Genomic DNA, 22,100 nt, shown 5'->3' on the forward strand with positions numbered 1-22,100 from the left:
ACGCAACGTGAGTCGTTTTCTACCAAGCACCACGTCTGAACGAACCCACGTTTACCAGAACTCTGCTGGTTATAAGTACAAACTGAAATAAAAACAAACTTGAAGCTGAAGAAACCCGAAACGTTAACAGAAAAGAGCCGCGAACCTGAGTGACTGAGGGAGAGACAGAGAGCTGTTCTCTGTGTGAGTGAGCAGAGCGGTGTGTGTAGGGGAGGGGCGCTGTGACGCTGTGTGAGGATTTTCATTCAGGCCGAGCACAGATATTGACTCGTATTACTCGTATAATACTCGTACTCGGCAAAAGTGCTTTATCCGTACCGGATACTCATTTCAGCCGAGTATCCAGCTCAACTCTATTTAACAGTTATTCCATGAAATCGAGTCGTACATGAGCTGATAGGTGATGAGGCGCATAGCACAGAGTTGTATGATGAGATTGAGTGGAATAACTGTTTTATTCTATCCACATTCACTGGATTTTGAGAAACAGAGCATTTTTATTTATTTATTTTTAAAAAGTTTTTTTAGGGGGGCTTTTTTCACCTTTATTATTGGATAGGACAGTGTAGAGACAGGAAATGAGCAGGAGAGAGAGACGGGGCGGGATCGGGAAATTACCTCGGGCCGGAATCGAACCTGGGTCCCCGGATATATGGTATGGCGCCTTATCCACCTGAGCCATGATGCCCCCCGCATTTTTATTTATTTTTTTACAAATTCAATAAATAAAAACTTAATACAAAACGTCCAACAAAATCATTTCTGCTTAGAATGTAAACAAACCAGCGAAATGACAGGAGTAATTTGTGAAAAATGCGATAATAATAATTATTGAAAAATTAAAAAAAGATACACTCTTACTATCCAATATTTTCATTTCATATTTTGTTGCTTTTTTGTTTTTTTTGTATTTAGGTTTTTTTGGCAGTTGGCAAACCAACTTAAAGGTGGATTACAGCCACCGACTGGGCTGGAGTGTAGAACAGGAGCGATGGGGGGGGAACGGGACTATATTCTTTTAGTCATTTTGGATGTGTCCCTTCCTATCTCTCAAGTATGCCACTATTCAACCCATAGTAAAGGAACCTAATTTGGACCCCTCTGTGTTCAAGAATTATAGGTCCATATCCAAACTTCCATTTTTATCTAAAATTCTAGAAAAGGTTGTTGTTAACCAGCTCACAGCCGCACTGGAGAGTCACAATCTTTATGATAAATTCCAGTCCGGTTTCTGGAAACGTCATTCTCCAGAAACTGCCCTTCTGAGGATTACAAATGATCTTCAAATGGCCTCTGATGCAGGTGATTGCTCTGTATTAGTGCTCCTGGATCTTAGCACTGCCTTTGACACTGTTGACCATCAAATCCTGATTAAGAGATTACGTGACTGGGTGGGCATATCGGGCATTGCCTTAGATTGGTTTACCTCTTACCTCACAGATAGAAGTTTTGCTGTCTCCATTGGGGATTTTGTCTCCGCTTCTTCCCCTCTGTCCTGTGGTGTTCCACAAGGTTCAGTTTTGGGCCCCTTACTTTTTTCCCTCTACACTGCAAAAAACTGAAAACTGAATTTGAGGAGAAAATTCTGTAATACTAGTGAAAGTATCTTGCTGCATGGACAGACAATTTTACTTGATAAGACATCTTGGAGCAGGTGGCACGGTGGTGTAGTGGTTAGCGCTGTCGCCTCACAGCAAGAAGGTCCGGGTTCGAGCCCCAGAGCCGGCGAGGGCCTTTTTGTGCGGAGTTTGCATGTTCTCCCCGTGTCCGCGTGGGTTTCCTCCGGGTGCTCCGGTTTCCCCCACAGTCCAAAGACATGCAGGTTAGGTTAACTGGTGACTCTAAATTGAGCGTAGGTGTGAATGTGAGTGTGAATGGTTGTCTGTGTCTATGTGTCAGCCCTGTGATGACCTGGCGACTTGTCCAGGGTGAACCCCGCCTTTCACCCGTAGTCAGCTGGGATAGGCTCCAGCTTGCCTGCGACCCTGTAGAACAGGATAAAGTGGCTAGAGATGATGAGATGAATGAGACATCTTGGAATAAGTTGGTTACAATCTAGAACTAGTTTTAATAATCTCAGAGTTGGTGTCTTGTATTCTTCTAATAGGAAATGTTAGATCGTCTCAACCATATTCAAGATATTCTAACTTAAGATATAATTTTTGCAGTATAGAAGAATGCAAGACATGTATTGGGAAAGGGACTGCTCAATCCGAGGCATCCCTTTCCCACGTCTGATCAATAACTCCGGGATTCTTCATGTTCCTCTACAAAATGTCTTTGTACCTCAGTTTCTGTCCTCCTTGTCTCTTCTTTCCTCGGCTCAGTTCTCCATAGAAAATGGCTTTGGGTAGTCATGTGTCAGGCATGCACCAGATGTGTCCAGATGTGTGTATATATGGTATGGAGGCAAGCAGTGTTGGAGCCAAGTGTAACAACTTCTCACTAGGTAATTAACATAATATTGATATGATCACATCAGCCATTTTATGAAGTAGAGCAACCATAACAATGCACTTTGTCAGTGTACAATTACAATCCGTACCTACAGTATAGTTTTTCAGCCCCCTCTGACCTGTCTTTCAGTAAGAAAAGACCATCACAGGACCACATACCACAAAGGCTGTCTGTCTACACAGTATACAGTATCTTGTTGTGTTGAACTAACTCGAGTGTCACGAATTGAATTACTTGTCATGGGTGTGAAGGGCCAGAAGCTGAACTGCCCATCCCTGTTCAAAAATATCTGGAAAGACCTGTCTTCAGCTTCGAAGATACTTACAGGTTAGACATCATACATCAAATAGAAATCAGATGGAGTTAAATATGATTACCTACATATGGCACAGAACATAGTAATGCTTTTTAAAAATTAGATAATGTGACAACAGTGGTTATCATTGTATATCTTATTTCTAAAGTTAAGACCCAATTAACTTGATTTCAATTCCAAGCTTTTCCGTTTCTTTCCAGATCAGATGGAATTGAATTGATATCCTGGATATATCAGTAGTAGGGAGCAGGGACTCAAACTCTTGTGGTTGCCAGAGGACCAGGCCCCTACTGTAACCCAAGCTATGTAATAGGTAAGAGGCTGAGGGCTAGAGAAATGGAGATCAGCGCCGCCCAATGCGCCTTAAGGGCCTGGTTAGTACTAGGACAGGAAATTGCATGGGAAGACCAAGTCTTGGGTTAAAGTTTCTGGGTCCTAGGGTGATAAAAATATTTGTCTGGCATACTTGAAACTGGTACAGGCTGTTCTGATTGCTACTTGTTTTGGTTAGTTAAATCCTTGAGATTTATCTTCATTCGCACATTCTGCTCTCTGCTTAATGAAGGTGATGTTGACCGATAATGTGTCTTTCTTCTGTTCATAAGACTATGATCCTGACGGGTAATGTAATGGTACATAATGTCTCTCTTCTTTCATACAGTGGTGTAGTCTAAACCAGTGATGTAATGCTTCATCACCCATTTACGTTATACAATGATCACTTACTGTAGCTTTGTCAATTAAATCATCATCATCATCATTCAATCACGCAGCTATAACACACTCTTGAATGTGAATATAGACTCCGGTTTGTCCTACAATAAACTGGGAAACATCTCTGAGCAGCTGTGTCTGTGTCACTGACTGTTTGCTCCCAGATCGATCCGTGAGGCCGAATCTCTGAGGCGGCAGAGGGTCGAAATTCCGAGATCATACTTTGTCGATTCAACCTCCTTCACTACAGACAGATAGAAACCTAAGAAAAGGGTATTTAGGTGCTATTATAAGGTCATTGGGACGTGCACAAACTTTTGGCAATACTAAATTACAAGGTCTGGCACAGTGCTGCAATGGTTAGCACTGTCGCCTCACAGCAAGAAGGTTCCGGGTTCAAATCTCACGGCCGGCGGGGGCCTTTCTGTGTGGTGTGGCGTTTGCATGTTCTCCCTGTGTCTGTGGGTTTCTTCCAGGTGCTCTGGTTTCCCCCACAGTTCAAAAACATGCAGTTAGGTTTAACCGGCTAATCTAAATTGTCCATTGATCAAGCTTGTTGGAGAGGGACAGGCTCCACCAAATTTAAATGCCCCAGACACACCAACGATGGAAAGTTAAAAAGTCATCAGGAGAGCCCCGATGGCCCTTGCTCGCTCTGGGAAGAAGAAATTTTGCAAAATGGCGCCATCTATTGGTGTAAACAAATGTAATGTTCTTCCACCTTGTTTCAGAGTATTGAGGTAAACATAATTCAATAATCAGGTAACTTTGATTCTTACTGAATGCCTACGTGATAACATTCATTTTATTTTGTGAAATGATAAATGATAACACTCCTAAAATGACATTAATGTACACAGGCCGAGTCAAAGGGCAAAGTCGAACATGCTCTCAAAAGGCATAATTAATCAATCCAAGTATCAATCGATTACAACGTCCAAGATTAACGTTTCTATGAATGTGCCTGCAAATACAAAATATATAGATATATAAGTACATTTTTACTTTCTAGTACATTCACACATTTTATATAATCCCGGACAGAACTATTTTGGGTAAAATCACGACCGGAACCGACCCTTCTTATCGATGTGTATGAACTCGATTGCTTTGATCTCACCCGCGCAGCGCCTGTGGGGGAGGGGAAGGAGCCGGGCTGTGTGGGAAGTTAGCGGTTAGCTGCAGGAGAATGACCCAGCCGCCGCCGAAACCGTGGGAAAGGCGAATTCCTGGAGTTGTAGGAGCTCCACTAAGCTATCGGTGAGGAAAATTTGGTCTAAATTCTGTCATTAGTTCATATAAAGCTTGAACTTTTAGCTGGGCTTTCTGGTTAGCCGACTGTGTGTGTAAAGGTGACGGGCCGAGGCTGCTCCCGGGACCGCAGGGCTCCGAACACGATCATTTACATTCGCTTCTGGTCCCGGTCCGTGTTTATTGGGCTGATTCGGGTTTCTGCTTCCGGTCACACAGTAACTCAGCGTTTAGCAAACTCATAGCAGGTGTGTGTGTGAGAGAGAGAGCGCGCTTTAATTTCCACTCGTTTTGAGGAAAAAAAAAGGCAGAAATAAAGCAAGCTCGCATGTTGCGTTCTCATTTCCCTCTGTTTGCAGTGAGAGAGTTTAATCTCCGTCAATTCAGTGTTTCAGGTCACGATTTGAATGAAATCACATTAAAATCTGTCATTCAGTTCCACAGATTTTGCGACAGGAAGTGGCCTGACGTCATCGGGTCCTTCCGTCGCGACGCGTGTGGCGCCGCCGATCCCCCCTCGTCCGATCCAGCAGACCTACCGTCCAGCCTACAGCGCGTTCCCGTCCTCCTACAGCCCCTTCAGCAGCTCTCCCTATGGAGGTTACAGCCCGTACAGCTACGGTGGTTTGGGGTACAGCCGCTTCCTGCCTGAGGACGCGCCCCCGAGCCGCTTCGTGCAGCAGGCGGAGGAGAGCAGCCGAGGCGCCTTCCAGTCCGTCGAGAGCATCGTGCACGCCTTCTCCTCCGTCAGCATGATGCTGGACGCCACCTTCTCAGCCGTCTACAACAGCTTCCGTGCCGTGCTCGACGTGGCCAACCACTTCTCCCGTCTGCGCATCCACTTCACCAAAGTGCTGTCTGCCTTCGCCCTGGTGCGGACGCTGCGCTACCTGTACCGCCGGCTGCAGAGGATCCTGGGAATGAGGCCGGGCGCTGAGGTGGAGGACCTGTGGGAGGACAGTGCTTCAAGCGCCGTAGTGCCAGGAGGCAGAGAAGCCGCTGCTGGGGATTCCAGAGATGGCGCGGTGAAGTCTTGGCCCATATTTCTGTTTCTCGCAGTGGTTTTTGGTGGACCGTACCTGATCTGGAAACTTCTGAGATCTGCGGAGGGCACAGAGGAGCATGGTGGGGCTTCATCGATATGTAACCTCTCTCTCTGGAAATGTGTATAGTGAACCCTGCCTACTAAATTGAGTAAAGGAATTAAATTATTCTGCTTGTCAAAGATGGCTGTCCACATAAGTGTTCGTTTATAGTGATTTTTTTGTTGTTGTTTAGATTTTCTCTTGGTTATCTTAAGCCACATGTGGCAGCACTGAACTGACTGCTGTTTGTGTAATTGTTTTCTGTATGTGTGTGAGAATATATGCACAGAAAACATTTTGGGTGAGGTTTTTTGTGTGTGTTTAGGCAGTAATTGGGCAAGCGGTGAAGATGACCACGTGGTAGCCAGAGCTGAGTATGACTTCTCTGCTGCTTCTGAAGAAGAGATCTCTCTGCAAGCTGGAGATATGCTGAACCTGGCTCCAAAGGGTAAAGAACACACTTTCATAACAGGAAGTCTGATTCTGTTACATGTAATGGTCCAGTATCAGGTATTTCTGCTTCATTTAAATCTCAAATCTTTGATGAGGATAACCATGTGTGAGTATTGTGCACTCGTCCACTATAATGGTAGTGCTGCTATTTCATGCCTCGTGGTGTTCATCATACATGTAAGAATGCTTGCAAAGCTCCGTTTAGTCAGCTGGAGAAAGGTCAGACTGCCTGCTTCATCATACATCAACGATGAAGGTGAGGAAATGTCTATTAATAGAAATGAACACCCAGGATCCTGTTTCCAACACTTTGGGTGAATAAGCGGAAAAAGAACCAAACGTTCGATGCTCCTGTTTCAGAATGGAAATGCATCGTGTCCCTGAGTGCCAGTGGCCATTATATACTTATAAAGAAGAAGCCTTTATTTGTCACGTACACTCAAGCACAGTGAAATTCCTCCTCTGCGTTCCTCATCTGAAGCCGTGAACACACACAAGTGAGCAATGAGCGCGCGCGCGCGCACATGCCCAGAGCAGTGGGCAGCTATGCTACGGCGCCTTGTTCAAGGGCACTTCAGCCCTGATACAGAGGGAGAGGAAAGTGCTGTTCAGTCACTCGACTCCCCTCACGTTTTTCCTGCTGGTTCTAGGAATCGAACTGGTGACCCTTTGGGCCTAAGGCCACTTCTCTCACCTTCAGGCTATGGCTGCCCCCAAAGGAAAGCTATATGGCAGGATTGGCTAATAAAAATGCTGATGGGTCTGGGAGCATGCTGTTACAGGAAATTGATCATGAGCTCTTTACACAGCCTGTTCAAGACAGGAGTCTTACACCTTTATTCCGCCTCGCGTTCTGTATAAAACGTCCAAATGCAGAGCAGGGGTCTGTGTTTTTCTGTCTCTGAGCCAGAATTATTTTTAGGAATGGAGCCAGAATTGACATCTGTGTAAAAGGGACAGTGAGCACGGCGGGACAGGGGTGTGATGCTTTTGACGCCAACATTCCGCTTTCCGAGAGCAGCATGAATTTAAACGTCTGGGGTCCGCCTGCCTTTCTGCCTCAAATTGCTTCCTACTTCTGTTCACTGTCTCCTCCAACATAATTCTGATCCACAAACATGTTCCTCGCATGAGTCTCTCCTCCTCTCTTCCTTGTTACACCCCCCCCGTCTCGTTTTCTAGTGCACTTTTCTGTGACACTCTTTTCCCCTGAACAGCTGGCTCAGTTTGTGCTCAGAGGATGCACTCGTGTTATATATTGAAGCTGTTCCTTCCCTTAAAGGTGGATCACTTATTGAGCAGAAGTGATTGCATGTTCATACGATGCTCAGTAACTTTTTTTTTTTTTTTTTCCTTGTGTTTGAAGAGTGGTATAAATGTACACAGCTAACGTGAGTTCACCTGCCTTTGTTTTGAAAGCAGCGCTGATATGATTGGGGTGTTTATATTTCCGACACATACGTAGATATGTCACCCTTGATGCCGACACTCCACTGTAACATGTCGTGTCTCTGGTTGCAGAACAACAGTTCGCGGTGTAAACACACGCTGGCATGGCTTCTTGCTGACTGTATTCAGTTCGGTGTAAACCACTAAAGCTGGAATATTGAGGTCCCTCTTTACAACAGTGTTGCTGAATATTATCTGTAAAAAGAGCTACTGTGATGTGATCACAGCAATTTAACAATGTTTTTTATTTAAAAAAAAAGACAAGTTAAAACTTTTTATCCATTTATAATTGTGCATTATGCTGTGAAACTTCCATGGAGCAAATCAGTCCCTGTTGTCACTTATGTCATGACGACTAAAACGTTAATGTCCCTGCCAGACAATAGAATCTTTCCTGAAGACTTTCCAGTGTGGGAAAACTTAGTTCCAGCTTTACCTCTGACTGTTACAGAGCACTGACACTGGAGACTCCTTCCATAAATGCTAAATAATCATCTCCGTACAGGAAAGTTCCCCGTGTCAGCAATCACAGGTTTTAAATCTATCTACATGGAGTGTCTGCCCTGTGTTTGGGCTGTTACTATAGAAACGCTGAGGTATTACGTAGAACGAACTCGTTAATATAAACTTGTGATTTGTCTTGAAGCTGGAATTATTGTCCAGGCTGCAGGTATAGAAAACTAATCAACCTTTTGGCCAGTCAGAACCAAGAATTCAGCACTGTGGTGTAAAGAGATTATGATTGATGCAACATCAGGAAAGTCTTTGTTGTACTCAAAATATTTCTATAGATTATTTAAAAAAATAAATCTGAAAAAGATTGTGTGGCAAATATCAGTCTTGGCATGTTGCAATCCTGCATCATACTGACACTGGAGCTCCATGTGCAAATATTATATTTAACGCATGCATGTTCGTAACCATGACTCTTGTCATGTTCTGCACGTCCAGAGCAACAGCCGAGGGTGCGTGGGTGGCTGCTGGCCAGCGTGGACGGCCAGACCACAGGCCTCGTCCCTGCCAACTACATCAAGATCCTGGGCAGAAGGAGGGGCAGGAGGCAAGCCGAGCTGGAAAGGTTGGCACAGCTCCAACAGGAGCAGCAGGTTCTGCAGTCAGCGCCAGGTCAGGTTACGATGACCATGCCAACCTCAACCAGTCAACCAGACCACGAGGAGCTGCTGGAGTGTGTGTACAGAGAAACTCCAGCATCTCACGCAAACCCAGCTGTCACGATGAGCAACAGCAGCACAAACACTGCTCTCGGAAACTCTGAGAAACTTGACTTGTGAGTGAGTGTGTGTGTGTGTGTGTGTGTGTGTGTGTGTGTGTGGTGTGTAACTGACAGTTCTCCAGGGTTGATCTGAATCTTCCCAAGTGTAATCTCCATCCATCTGCTTTTATGCATCTTAAATTTGGGCAAACAGAATGTTTTTGCTTGGCTGATAAGGAGACGGTTGTTATTTGTATAAAGAAAAGACATAATAATGGAAACTGATTTTTTTTTTTTTTAAAGTAGATGTTGACAAGTGCGCGTTAAAGTCTCCATGACTGTTTCAATTCCGAGCTCTTTTGATGACTCTTTTTCGCTCCTTTAGTTGAATTTTTCATAAATTCGCTTAAAAATGTGCTAAACATTTGGATGGAAGCAGAATAAAATTTGTTGGAGGACACTGGGGTGAACTGCGACTGCTCTGCTGGGTGATTAGATCAGGATTACAGCTATGATCAGGATGATTTGATGCTAAATTGCTCACTTGTACGTTATTGTACTGTATTTTTCATGGAGTGTAAATGAATGAAATAAAACAAGAAGCTGATCAGGAATTAAAACAAACTATTGAATAAAAGTCTTGGAGTTTATTTAAAGGAGCCGTGTGTAATTTTAGAGCCCTCTGCTGTATGAGGTGGATTGCGTTTGCAGTGAAGACCTTCTCGTTTGTCCTAAATGACCCCAATCAGACTGTTTTTGTTTTAAGGAACTGTGAAGGAAAAGCAGCAAATCTGAAAAGCTTTGCTCTGCCTGGGGGTGTAGCTCATTTCTGGGCCAGAAAAATCTTGTCTTTTTAAAAAAAAAGAGAGAGAGAGATACCGCGCCATTGAATTCGGGTGTAATAAATTTGTTTTATAGTATATCTGTGGAATTATGCTACTTTTATAATTACCATAGAACTTGAAAGACTTTGAAAATGATTTACTGCACCTTTAATATTGATATTCAGCCTAAAAGCAGAATCTGTTGCTAAATCCTGACTATAGCTTTAAACAGCTGTGTGTTGGATAAGCAGGCGTAGTCATGATTGACGTTTATTTTTCTAAAATACACTTTTATCTGTTTTGTCTGTAGAAAGTGTGCTGTCAGTTCCCTTTATATATGTTTTTCTCCAGATGGTTAAACAGGTCAAAGCTCTTGCGCTCAGAGCCCTTCTTCCGTGTTGGTATTGATGAAAGGAAAAAGCGGTTTTGATAAAGAGATGATGTGCATAACAGAGGGAATGAATTTATTGCACCCTTCTATACGCTGAGATTTGTTATGAGGCTTGAATTGATGAATTTCCTGTCTTTCTTGATTTTAATTAACAGGATTAATTGACACACTGTTGTTAGAATGATTGATTAAATTATTGAGAACACGTTTTGGGAAACTGTTCAGCTGAATGGTTCGGTGCTGTGCCGGAACGGTGCACAGCGGCATGTTTCGCACTAATACACCAACATGAATCCTTCAGCAGTCTGTAAGGTTTTGTCTGTTGTTCTGTGTGTGTGTGTGTGTGTGTGTGTGTGTGTGTACTGTCATTGAAGAATAATTATTAGCACACATGCAATTGTGTAAATAGAAATAGTATTTTCATTATAAATATTTTCAGACAAGAATCTGTTGTGTTGTGATTTAATTCCGGTACAGGGTTCTGACGAGAGCTGCGAATGATGTATTTACATTAAAATAAACAGTATACAACTTAAGAAGCAAATTGATCTTGTGGCTCTGGGGTTGAACATGATGTTTGCTTGGATGTGTGTGTGTGTGTATATATATTAATTCTGTGATTAAACTGTGTTCAGGATAATTTATATTCCTGTAAAAGCAGAAAATATTTCTAATCAGCACTAATCAATACTGCAGCTGCTACAGATTTAGTCTGGTTAGTAGTTGGTGAAAGTTCCCCTGGACAAAACATATGTAATGTATATTATTATAAATACGCAGGTGGTGATGGAGCGACTCGGCAAAACGGCGTCCAATCGCTTCGTCACTGTAAGTGAGGCAGAATTACAGATAATGAAAGAAAACGCTGTTCCTAAAAGCACTAAAGTTGCTCCGAAGTGGTCTAAAACTATTCAAAAGGAAGGTGGAAGTGTGATTTATTTTTAATCAATTTCAGAACAAAGTATTTTATGTGACTCGGCGTAGATCAGTGACTCGAGTCTGCACCGCACCTTTATTGCATTTCCATGAAGATTTTGAAGATTGAAATAAATTGTTTTCAAAAATCACCCGTGTATTTATTGTAAAACAATTATCCACCTCAGGCTCAGTGAATAATAACCTCGACTTCATCTCACTTATTATTCACTGATGTTCACTTCACCTTCTGCAAATAATTGTTAAATATATCAGATTTTTCTACTCAAAACCCAGACTTTATTTTAAGAGTGCACAGCCACTGAGGTGATACGCCACTGGTACCTATTTTTCATCCGAGCTCCAGCCGGGACATGCAGAACCAAAACCGGGACATAAATCTCTATCTGTCACTCGTGATGAAATCAATGAATTATTTTGATAAATTTGGGGACTTTTTGTTTGTGGATGTGTCGATATAATAAGAAGATCACACGCTGGGCTTGAAGATATGACGTTTATCTTGTCGGGTTGAAAACCTCACATTTTTCATACGAAATACATCACGGGTCTGAGTGACATATTTCACTCTGATGACGTACTTCCAGTGTTTTCCCACTGACTAGACACGCGCTGTCAAAATGGTGAACCGGTTCAAATTTAAAATTATTTTGATTAACTTGTGTATTTTTTGTGGAAGGCTCCGCCCCCTGATGTAGCCTTCACTATACGAGGTACCAGCAGATAGCCTGCACCTTTTGATCTAAGTAGGTGTGGCGGGTCATAGAGGAGCAGAAGTTCACTCAGGTACTGTGGTGCGAGACCATTCAGTGCTTTAAAGGTCAATAGTAGTATTTTATAATCAATACGAAATGTGATTGGGAGCCAATGCAGTGTGGATAAGACAGGCGTGATGGGGTCATATTTTCTAGTTCTAGTAAGGACTCTTGCTGCTGCATTTTGAACTAACTGGAGCTTGTTTATGCACTTATTGGAACATCCAGACAGTAAGGCATTACAATAATCCAACCTGGAGGGAACGAAAGCATGAACTAGTTTTTCCGCGTCATGTAGTGACATTAAATTTCTTATCTTAGCAATATTTCTGAGATGAAAGAAAGCTATCCGGGTAATGTTATCAATGTGAGTTTTGAATGAAAGACTGGGGTCAATAATCACTCCGAGGTCTTTTACTACTGCACGTGAAGAAACAGAAAGGCCATCCAGAGTTACTGTGGAATCAGAAAACTTACTTCTAGCTGCATGTGGTCCGAGTACAAGTACTTCAGTCTTGTCAGAGTTCAGCAGAAGGAAGTTAATAAGCATCCAGTGTCTAACGTCCTTCACACATTCCTCAATTCTATTAAGCTGGTGTCTCTCATCAGGTTTTGCAGAAACATACAACTGTGTGTCATCAGCATAACAGTGGAAACTAATACAATGTTTACGAATAATATCACCCAGAGGGAACATGTATAAAGAAAAAAGCAGTGGACCCAAGACAGAACCTTGTGGAACACCAAACTTTACCACGTCTAGAAAAGTCACCATTTACATCAACATACTGATAGTGATCAGTTAAATAAGAGCTGAGCCAGGAGAGGGCCGTTCCCTTAACTCCCACAACATTTTCTAGTCTATCCAGAAGAATGGAATGATCAATGGTATCAAATGCTGCACTAAGCAGCGAGACACAGCCCTGATCAGACGCCAACAGTAGGTCGTTTACTACTTTAACCAGAGCTGTCTCTGTGCTATGATGAGGTCTAAATCCTGACTGATACATTTCATGGATGTTATTCCTATGTAAATATGAGCATAACTGCTGTGCCACAGCTTTTTCAAGGATCTTGGAGATAAAGGGGAGGTTTGATATTGGCCGATAATTGGACAGCTGACAGGGATCAAGGTCAGGTTTTTTAATCAGGGGTTTGATAACTGCTAGTTTAAAGGATTTGGGTACATAGCCAATCATAAGAGAAGAATTTATTATTTTTAGAAGCGGCTCAATTACTTCAGGTATCATCTGTTTGAATAGATGTGTAGGTAAGGGATCTAGTACACAAGTTGAGGCTTTTGATGCAGAGATTAATGAAAGTAATTCAGTTTCTTGAAGGGGAGTAAAACATTCTAATTGCTGATCTGATACAGTTATATTGTTAACTACAGGGTCACTTACATTGTCTGACCTTATTCCATCAATAACATTTTTCAATATCATGTCAATGTCAGGGCAGCACGGTGGTGTAGTGGTTAGCGCTGTCACCTCACAGCAAGAAGGTCCTGGGTTCGAGCCCCGTGGCCGGCGAGGGCCTTTCTGTGTGGAGTTTGCATGTTCTCCCCGTGTCCGCGTGGGTTTCCTCCGGGTGCTCCGGTTTCCCCCACAGTCCAAAGACATGCAGGTTAGGTTAACTGGTGACTCTAAATTGAGCGTAGGTGTGAATGTGAGTGTGAATGGTTGTCTGTGTCTATGTGTCAGCCCTGTGATGACCTGGCGACTTGTCCAGGGTGAACCCCGCCTTTCGCCCGTAGTCAGCTGGGATAGGATCCAGCTCGCCTGCGACCCTGTAGAAGGATAAAGCGGCTACAGATAATGAGATGAGATGTCAATGTCATCACAGTCGGTATATTTTTATTGTTCGTACATTTCCCAACAATATCAACAATTTCTTTTTCTTCCGCTGCTGTAAGGAACATTGAAAAATAATTATTATCTCTCAAATTGCCCAGATTTTCAGCAGATGTTTCCGGATCCGGGATTTGTTCTGCTCAGACTGATGTCCCAGTGACATTATCAGCGGGACGCAAACGTCATCGAAAAAACTGGACCGCGAACCATAAATCGTTTAGTCGACATGACAACCCGGAAGTACGCTGCTGGTCACCATGGCGACGAGGACGCCCTGGCGCACCTGCTGCACTGCGGCACCGGAAGCGCGCTCAGACCGGAGGAAGCATCACCGCCTTACAGCGTTAACATATTTAACTCTTCAAATAGATACAGACACACAGATTTATATTTGTATCTTTATATTTTGTTCTGCGGCTGCGCATCAAATCCCCGGATGAAAGACGCCATTAATCCTGTGGAACAGCGCGAGCGCGTTAATGCAGTTTCCGGTCTTCACGAGCTGTTAAAGCCCGTTTCCCCTCCGAGACGCACAGCTGGATGCAGCTGTTTCTGTCTTAAAGCGTCTCAGTACCGGCTGGAAGGAGACAAGAGCATCACTGTGGGGAGAAGACCCGCAATCAACGGTAACAGCAACCAGTTTATCCTCATCAGGTCCTGGCCACTGGGTCAGTGCATCATATTTGGTGCTCAGCAGGATAGAGACTGTACAGTACTGTAGTATATCAGCTACTAGAGGCACACTTTTATGTCATTTCTTTATCTTTTGTCTAAATTCGACCATAATTCACCTGTCACACAAAACACTTAAGTCGTCATTAAAGAACTCAAATAACATTACAGAGATACAGATCGACTATACACTCACCGATCAGCTGATCCCTCAACAGCAGCACAATATACACAATCCCACAGATACAAATCAAGAGCTTCAGTTCATTAATGTTCACTTCAAACATCAGAACGGGAAACATTGTGATCTCACAGTGTGACTTTCTTTCTCTCACTGTGGTCTGGGTGTTGGTTTGATCCAGATGGACTGGTTTGAGTATTTCAGAAGCTGCTGATCTCCTGGGGTTTTCACACACAACAGTCTCTAGAGTTTACACAGAATGGTGCAGAAAACAAAAAACACAAATGTAATTGCAAATGTAAACACTGACTGCATTCCACAGATGATCATTTTCATTATTTTATCTCTGGTCCATGTATCTGTCCTTCTGGTTGGAGGTATTGAGCAGGCTGTCTGAGATCCTCAGCATCAGCTTCCCACATTGCCCCTCCATCACGATACTCTGTGAGCTATCGTCATTTCGAGTACCATGACAAATCCAGACATTCGCACTAACATCACTAACAGTAGCTGAAAAGGTAGAACTGGATTAACCTTTTAACAGAACACTCAACATTAGAAAAACTACTGACAGAAACAGAAAAAAATGGTGATGTTAGTATAAGGTTTATCCCCTGTTCCTTCTTAGCCCAGATCAAACCTTATACAGTACTATTAAAACTTATCTACACACCTGGTCCCTTTTCTTGACATACTTGGGAGTTGATTCCTTTTAATTAACAGTTGCAGAAATAATCGTAAAAACACGTTCCTTTAAGTCTGTAAGCTATATTCCATCTGAGTGCACAGTTGTTTTTTGTCCGTTCTTGATGTTTTCTTGCCTCATAATTTCTGATTTCTTGACCTCAAAATGTCCTGTTTCTTACCTCACATTGCCATGTACTATTTTGTTATGTACCAAACAGATCCTTACAGTACTTACTTGCCTTGTTGCCATTATGTATTTACAAATGTAAAAAAGTAAAGTTAGCTTTATTTAACATAGCATATTAACGACAACAAGCATCAGTCAAGTCAAGTCAAGTTTATTTGTATAGTGCTTTTAACAATACACATTGTCCCAAAGCAGCTTTACAGAATCTGAATGACCCAAGACATGAGCTAATTTTGTCCCTAATCTATCCCCAATGATGAAGCCTGTGGCAACGGTGGCAGGAAAAACTCCCTCAGACGACATGAGGAAGAAACCTCGAGAGGAACCAGACTCAAAAGGGAACCCATCCTCATTTGGGCAACAACAGACAGCATGACTATAACATTAACAGTTTTAACATGAAGTCAGTTTCGTTGATGTTATAAACTCTTCATTGATGGAAACTTGAGTGCAAAACTGTTCATGACAACTGCAGTCCTAAAGTTAGCAAGTCAACTGTAGTCCTCAGCCATAAAAGCATTACTGTAAGAGTCCAGAGCGTCCTCCAGGTGTGACTTTCAACTGTCCACATGGGGCCGTCCTCCACAGGAGCGATGCAATGAGACTCCAACCAGACACAGGGCACCAGGATGGATCAGGCAGGTCCGAGGAGCAGAAGAGGTTCAACATCTCGATCTCAGGATTGACCTGTAACTCAGAGGGACAGATTTGGGGGGGGGGGGGGGGGGGGGGAACACAGGTTGTTAGGTATGCCCAATGTCACCTGAATAAGTAGGAACAGTATACATATTGCACTGAGTACAAGCAGGGACTCCGGCAAAACTAACTCTGACAGCATAACTAAAAGGGGAGAGCCAGAAGGTAACACAGGCATGAGGGGCCCCGGGACATAAAGCAGCAGCCACTACACCATCAACAAACTCGAGTGAGCAAGCGAGTGGGGACTGACAGCATCCATACATCCCAGTTTACCAAAACACTCTGTCTGAGGATCCTCCAGATCTACACCTTTACCTCATAAACACCATTAACACAAGGCTTGACTAAACAGATATGTTTTCAGCCGAGACTTAAACGCTGAGACTGTGTCTGATTCCCAAACACTACTTGGAAGGCTGTTCCATAACTGTGGGGCTTTGTAAGAAAAGGCTCCGCCCCCTGATGTAGCCTTCACTATACAAGTCGTCTGCTCCCTGGCCTTGGCTCTGGATTGTCAGAAATTAACTAGGCCTGTTCTGAGACTATGACCTATGCTGCAGGAAATGAGAGCAGCACCTTCCCGAGTGGGATGGATACCGTCCCACCCTAACAGGCCAGCAGTGCCCTCAAAATTAGCCCAATTATCTATAAAGCCCACACTGTTTTCAGAGCACCACCTGGACAACCAGCAGTTCAGCGACCATAATCTGCTGTAAGCTACATCGCCATGCTGCATTGGGATGGGGCCAGAGCATACTACAGCATCGGACATCGCCTCTGCTAATTTAAACACCTCTACAAAGTTACTCTTAGTAACCTCAGACTGACGAAGGCATATATCATTAGCTCCTGCATGGATAACTATCTTTGAGAAACTGTGCTTGCCTAGGAACCTAAGATTACCTGCTATGTCCGGCACCCTGGCTCCCAGTATACACCTGACTAAAGCTGTTGGTGCCCCTAAAGGCTGAGCTAATTTCACGTGCCGTATGATAGAGTCCCCTATAACCAGAGCTCTTTCAGGTTTCTCAGCGGGTGCATCACTAAGGAGAGCAAACCTGTTCGACACGTGACGCGGAGAGGAGTGGCGCTCCCGTGGGCGAGCCTCAGCGGTAGCTTTGGCTCTACGCTTATGCCACCGAGTCGTCACCCATTCGCCCCACTGTAAGGGCTCTAATGCCGGAGTTGGGGGATTACTAACTCCACCTAGGGCATCCAGACTTTCCCCTACAGAAACTACACTGTTCTCATTCTCACTGGCCTTCTCTAAAGCCTGGATACATGCTTCTAAAACTGCAATCTTCTCTAACTAATCTGCACTTATCACAAATAAAGCTGTCCCTAGCGATGGAGGAAGAATGACGAAACATCCTGCACTCAGCACACTGAACAGGCTGAAGGTGTGCCATGATGAAAAGATTCATGTACCTTGATCGAAGATCTGTTGATATTAAAGCAGATCCGATGTGGATGGCCTCCGCTTGTGGTCTTTACGCAGGAGGAGAAAAAAGGAAGCTTCCGGTCTTGGCGTTCTTCTGAAAAAAGAAAAAAAAACGGGAAAAGGAAAGTGAAAGTGGAAAGTACAGAAAGGAAAGCGAAGGTACAATAAAAATTGAAGAGGATACTGGAAAATTATTTGTAGAAAAAAAATTAAAAAAGATTAGTGATTAACGCCAACACTCGTGGAAAAAAGACTCGTCACAAACAACTCGGAAACCAGGAAGTGTGGAGCACAGCCAAAGTGCTGTCCAATAACATCTAGTCATTGCAAACTGCAATGAATTAAAATAGGAATACAGTAAAGAAATAAAACAAACAATGAAAAGCATTAAAAGACAAAACCACAGATGAAAATGCAGACGGGGGAGATCACTTTTTTGTTTACTGTTCTTTAGAACAGCTGTTAATTTTCTTTTTGTGTCCATGTTTAGCTTATGGGTAATGAAAGTGCATTGGGGAACTGATGTATAATGCAGCATGAAGGTGTTAAAGTGGTATCACTGAATGTGAATGGGCTGAGTAGTCCAATTAAGAGGGCAAAGTTTATGGCCAAATTCAGAAAAGAAAAAATGCAGGTGGTGTTTCTGCAGGAGACACATTTATCTACAGAGGAACATGAGAAACTAAAGAGATTTGGGTATAACAACACATTTTATAGCACTTACCACAAACAAAGTAATAGGAGAGGGGTAGCCATATTAATAACAAATTCAACCAAATTTGAACCTGAAAAAGAAATGTGTGATAGGGAGGGAAGGTACATAATGGTAAAGGGTAAATTAGAGGGACAGAGAGTGACACTGATCAATGTATATGCACCTCCAGATAGCAAGAAAACCTTCTTTGAATCATTATTTAACATCGTTAATGTAGAATTGGAGGGGATCTTAATATGTGGAGGGGACTTCAATATGGTGATGAATTACAATTTAGATACAACTAGTACAAAGAAGAATAGGACATGGCTTAGTAGATATACGAGTACGCAGCTGGTTGATTTGGGAATCGTAGATGTTTGGAGAGACCTACATCCCTTGGAGAGAGACTACACACACTATTCAGACCCACACCAAATGTATTATTTCTTCATGACAAAGGGAGATGTGCATAGGGTAGAGGACTGTAGGATAGGGGTAGCATATTTATCAGACCATAGCGCAGTCTACCTGACAATAAACTTAAACAAGAGAAGGAGGACTACAGTGTGGAGGATGAATGTGGGGGTACTGAATGACAAAGACCTGGTGGAAAGGATGAAAATGGATATAAATAGGTATATAGCGGAAAACGATAATGGGGAAGTAGATCCAATCATTCTTTGGGATGCGCCGTCATTAGGGGGAATTTGATGGCACAGACAACGCTTCGCAAGAAATCCAGACTAGTGAACTACCAGACACAAATTGGTCACTTAAAGGATTTGGAGAGAAAACATAATGCCACAAGCGACCCAGAGGTACTTAGACAAGTGAAAGAAACAAAGAATAAAATTGATAATATATTACTGTCAGAAGTGGAAAAGAAGGCTAGATTTGTCAAACAAACCTATTATGAGGCCGGTCCCAAAGCACACAGATTACTGGCTAGACGTATAAGAAAACAACAAGCATTGAACGCCATATACAAAATTAGAGACCCCCAAACTAATGACTTGCTTACTGAACCAGACGAAATAGAGAGAGTATTCAGGAAATATTATCAAAACTTATACACACAACCAGCAATGGCAGACGAACACGATATGAGAAACTTCCTGGACAGGTTGGATCTACCATCAATAGGGGAAGAGCAGAATACATTATTGACTGCAGATATCACAGAGGAGGAAATGGAAAGAGCAATTTCTAAGATGAAGAACAATAAATCTCCTGGCAGTGACGGATTCCCCTCAGAATTCTATAAAACCTTTAGAGAAGAGTTGACCCCGCTACTGCTGGCCTCATTTAGACGCACAATTAAAGAAGGGAAAATCCCTCCTTCATGGAGGGAGGCCATTATCACAACCATACCCAAAGAGGGCAAGAATAAAGAGCATTGTAGCAGCTATAGACCAATATCAGTACTAAATGTGGATTACAAGATGTACACCTCAATAATCTCCAAAAGATTTGAGACATTCATGACTGACATTATAGACGAAGACCAGACCGGCTTTATTACAGGAAGACAGACACAGGACAATATTAGGAGGATGATACACATTGTAGAAGAGACTCAACAAACGAAGAATAGTGCAATTTTAGTTAGTGTAGACGCAGAGAAAGCTTTTGACAGTGTCAATTGGACTTACTTATATAAGGTGTTAGAAAGATTTGGTTTCAATGAGGAATCTGTCCAGTGTATTAAGGCGTTATATCAAGAACCGACTGCTAGGATTAAGGTGAATGGTAGTCTCACGGACCCCTTTTGTCTGGGAAGGTCTGCTAGACAGGGGTGTAGTCTCTCTCCAACTCTCTCTGCAATATTTATAGAGCCATTGGCACAGGCGATTAGGCAGAACCAGGGCATCAAAGGGGTGGAGGTGAATGGTAGAGAACATAAGATAGGGTTGTTTGCAGATGATGTGGTAGCCTACTTGGAGCGACCCAGTGAGTCCTTCCCTGCACTGATGAACCTACTGGAGGAATATGGATATTACTCAGGATACAAACTTAATGTTACAAAAACAAATCCTGGCTATAAACTATGCCCCTACACCAGAGTTAGAAGAAAAATACAAAATTAAGTAGACTTCAGAAACAATTAGATACCTGGGAGTGAACATCACAAAGGGAGTGGGGAGGTTATATGCTGCAAATTACATTCAGATTAACCAGGAACTCAGACGGGATATAGGAAGATGGTCAATACTACAATTGGATCTTAGTTCAAGGATAGAAATAATTAAGATGACTGTATTACCGAGGCTACTGTACCTGTTTCAAACTCTGCCAGTAATGATACCACAGAAACAGTTTATGGAGTGGGATAGATGGATATCCAGGTTCATTTGGGGGGGTAGGAGGCCAAGGATTCGATATAGCACCATGCAGCTCCCCAAGGACAAAGGGGGCATGGCAGTACCGAATCTGCAGGACTACTTCTATGCTGCACAGCTTAGGGCGGTAACTTGTTGGTGTAATAGAGAATATGTAGCTAGATGGAAGGATATAGAAATGAAGGTAGAGGCTAGCCCAGTACAAATATTAATAACTGATAGGGAATTGTTTAAGAGGGAAGAGGGATTGTTGGACCCAATTACTAAATTCACATTGGGGATTTGGTACTTGGTAGTGAGAAAGTATGGACTACAGACTGACACAAAGATTCTGAGGTGGATAACCCATGACAAGAGATTCAAACCAGGAATTAGTGATTGGGGCTTTGAGAGATGGGCACATAGGGGTATTACAGCAATATGTACACTAGTTGAGAGGGGGGATGTGCAGAGTTTTCAGGCTTTAAGGGAGAAATTTTATTTGGAGGCAAACAAACTTTTTCGATATTTTCAGGTGAGGGATTATTATTTAAAGGAAATAAAGTTAGAAGAACCCAAAGAACAGAATATGATTATTTTAATAATGATAAATGCATACGAAGGGAGAAAATGTAGAGTAATCTCAGCTCTATACCAAGCTATAGGTGCCAGTGGGGGTAATTCTCATCTCATCTCATCTCATCTCATCTCATCTCATCTCATCTCATCTCATCTCATCTCATCTCATCTCATCTCTAGCCGCTTTATCCTTCTACAGGGTCGCAGGCAAGCTGGATCCTATCCCAGCTGACTACGGGCGAAAGGCAGGGTTCACCCTGGACAAGTCGCCAGGTCATCACAGGGCTGACACATAGACACAGACAACCATTCACACTCACATTCACACCTACGCTCAATTTAGAGGGGGGTAATTCAACTGTCTATATTAAAGAAAAATGGGAAAAAGAGCTTGGAATAGAAATAACAGAAGATGACTGGTATAAAGTGTGCAAGGTTCAACACTCAGCCACTAGCTCTAGGGTATGGTGAGAATTTGGGTGGAAGAACATTATAAGGTTTTTCATAACACCAAAGATTAAGGGGAGATACACACCAGATCAGAAATCATATTGGAGGTTGTGTGGTCAAGCGGAGGCAGACCATACACGTGTTTTGGAAATGTCAAAAGATGGAGGGATACTGGGAGGGAGTCTGGAGTGTGCTGAGGGAGATACTGGAATATGAGATACCAAAGACTTGTTTGGTATTATATCTGGGGAACATCCCACAAGAGGAGGTACTAGGAGAAGATAAATACCTGGTGAAAGTATTATTGGTGGCTAGCAGGAAGGCAATTACAAGGGCCTGGTATAAGGTAGACCCCCCAACTAGAGATCAGTGGCTGAGCATTGTGGAGGAGATTTATGATATGGAGAGGTTCACACATACCTTGAGAATGAGGGAGGAACAGTTTGAAAGGAAATGGGAGAAATGGAATTATTACAGAAGGGGTAAGGATGA

The 22,100-nt window shown here is 42.9% G+C and overlaps 2 protein-coding genes across 2 annotated transcripts in view; both read left to right on the top strand.

Moving 5' to 3' along the window:
- The first annotated feature begins 4,618 nt into the window (after positions 1-4,618).
- Positions 4,619-9,588, top strand: pex13 (peroxisomal biogenesis factor 13). The gene is made up of 4 exons (XM_060934805.1): positions 4,619-4,747; positions 5,175-5,863; positions 6,149-6,271; positions 8,677-9,588. Exons 1-4 carry the CDS (start codon positions 4,677-4,679, stop codon positions 9,015-9,017), a joined length of 1,224 nt encoding a protein of 407 aa, XP_060790788.1. The 5' UTR covers positions 4,619-4,676; the 3' UTR covers positions 9,018-9,588.
- Positions 9,589-14,008: 4,420 nt separating this feature from the next.
- The window catches only part of sanbr (SANT and BTB domain regulator of CSR), a 66,450-nt gene continuing 58,358 nt past the window's right edge, over positions 14,009-22,100 (top strand). The window contains exon 1 of the mRNA XM_060934810.1: positions 14,009-14,323. The gene's annotated coding sequence lies outside the window, so the exon portion shown is untranslated. The remainder of the gene's footprint in view (positions 14,324-22,100) is intronic.

The sequence above is a fragment of the Neoarius graeffei genome, chromosome 11 (assembly GCF_027579695.1).
Source record: "Neoarius graeffei isolate fNeoGra1 chromosome 11, fNeoGra1.pri, whole genome shotgun sequence".
Taxonomy (NCBI): domain Eukaryota; kingdom Metazoa; phylum Chordata; class Actinopteri; order Siluriformes; family Ariidae; genus Neoarius; species Neoarius graeffei.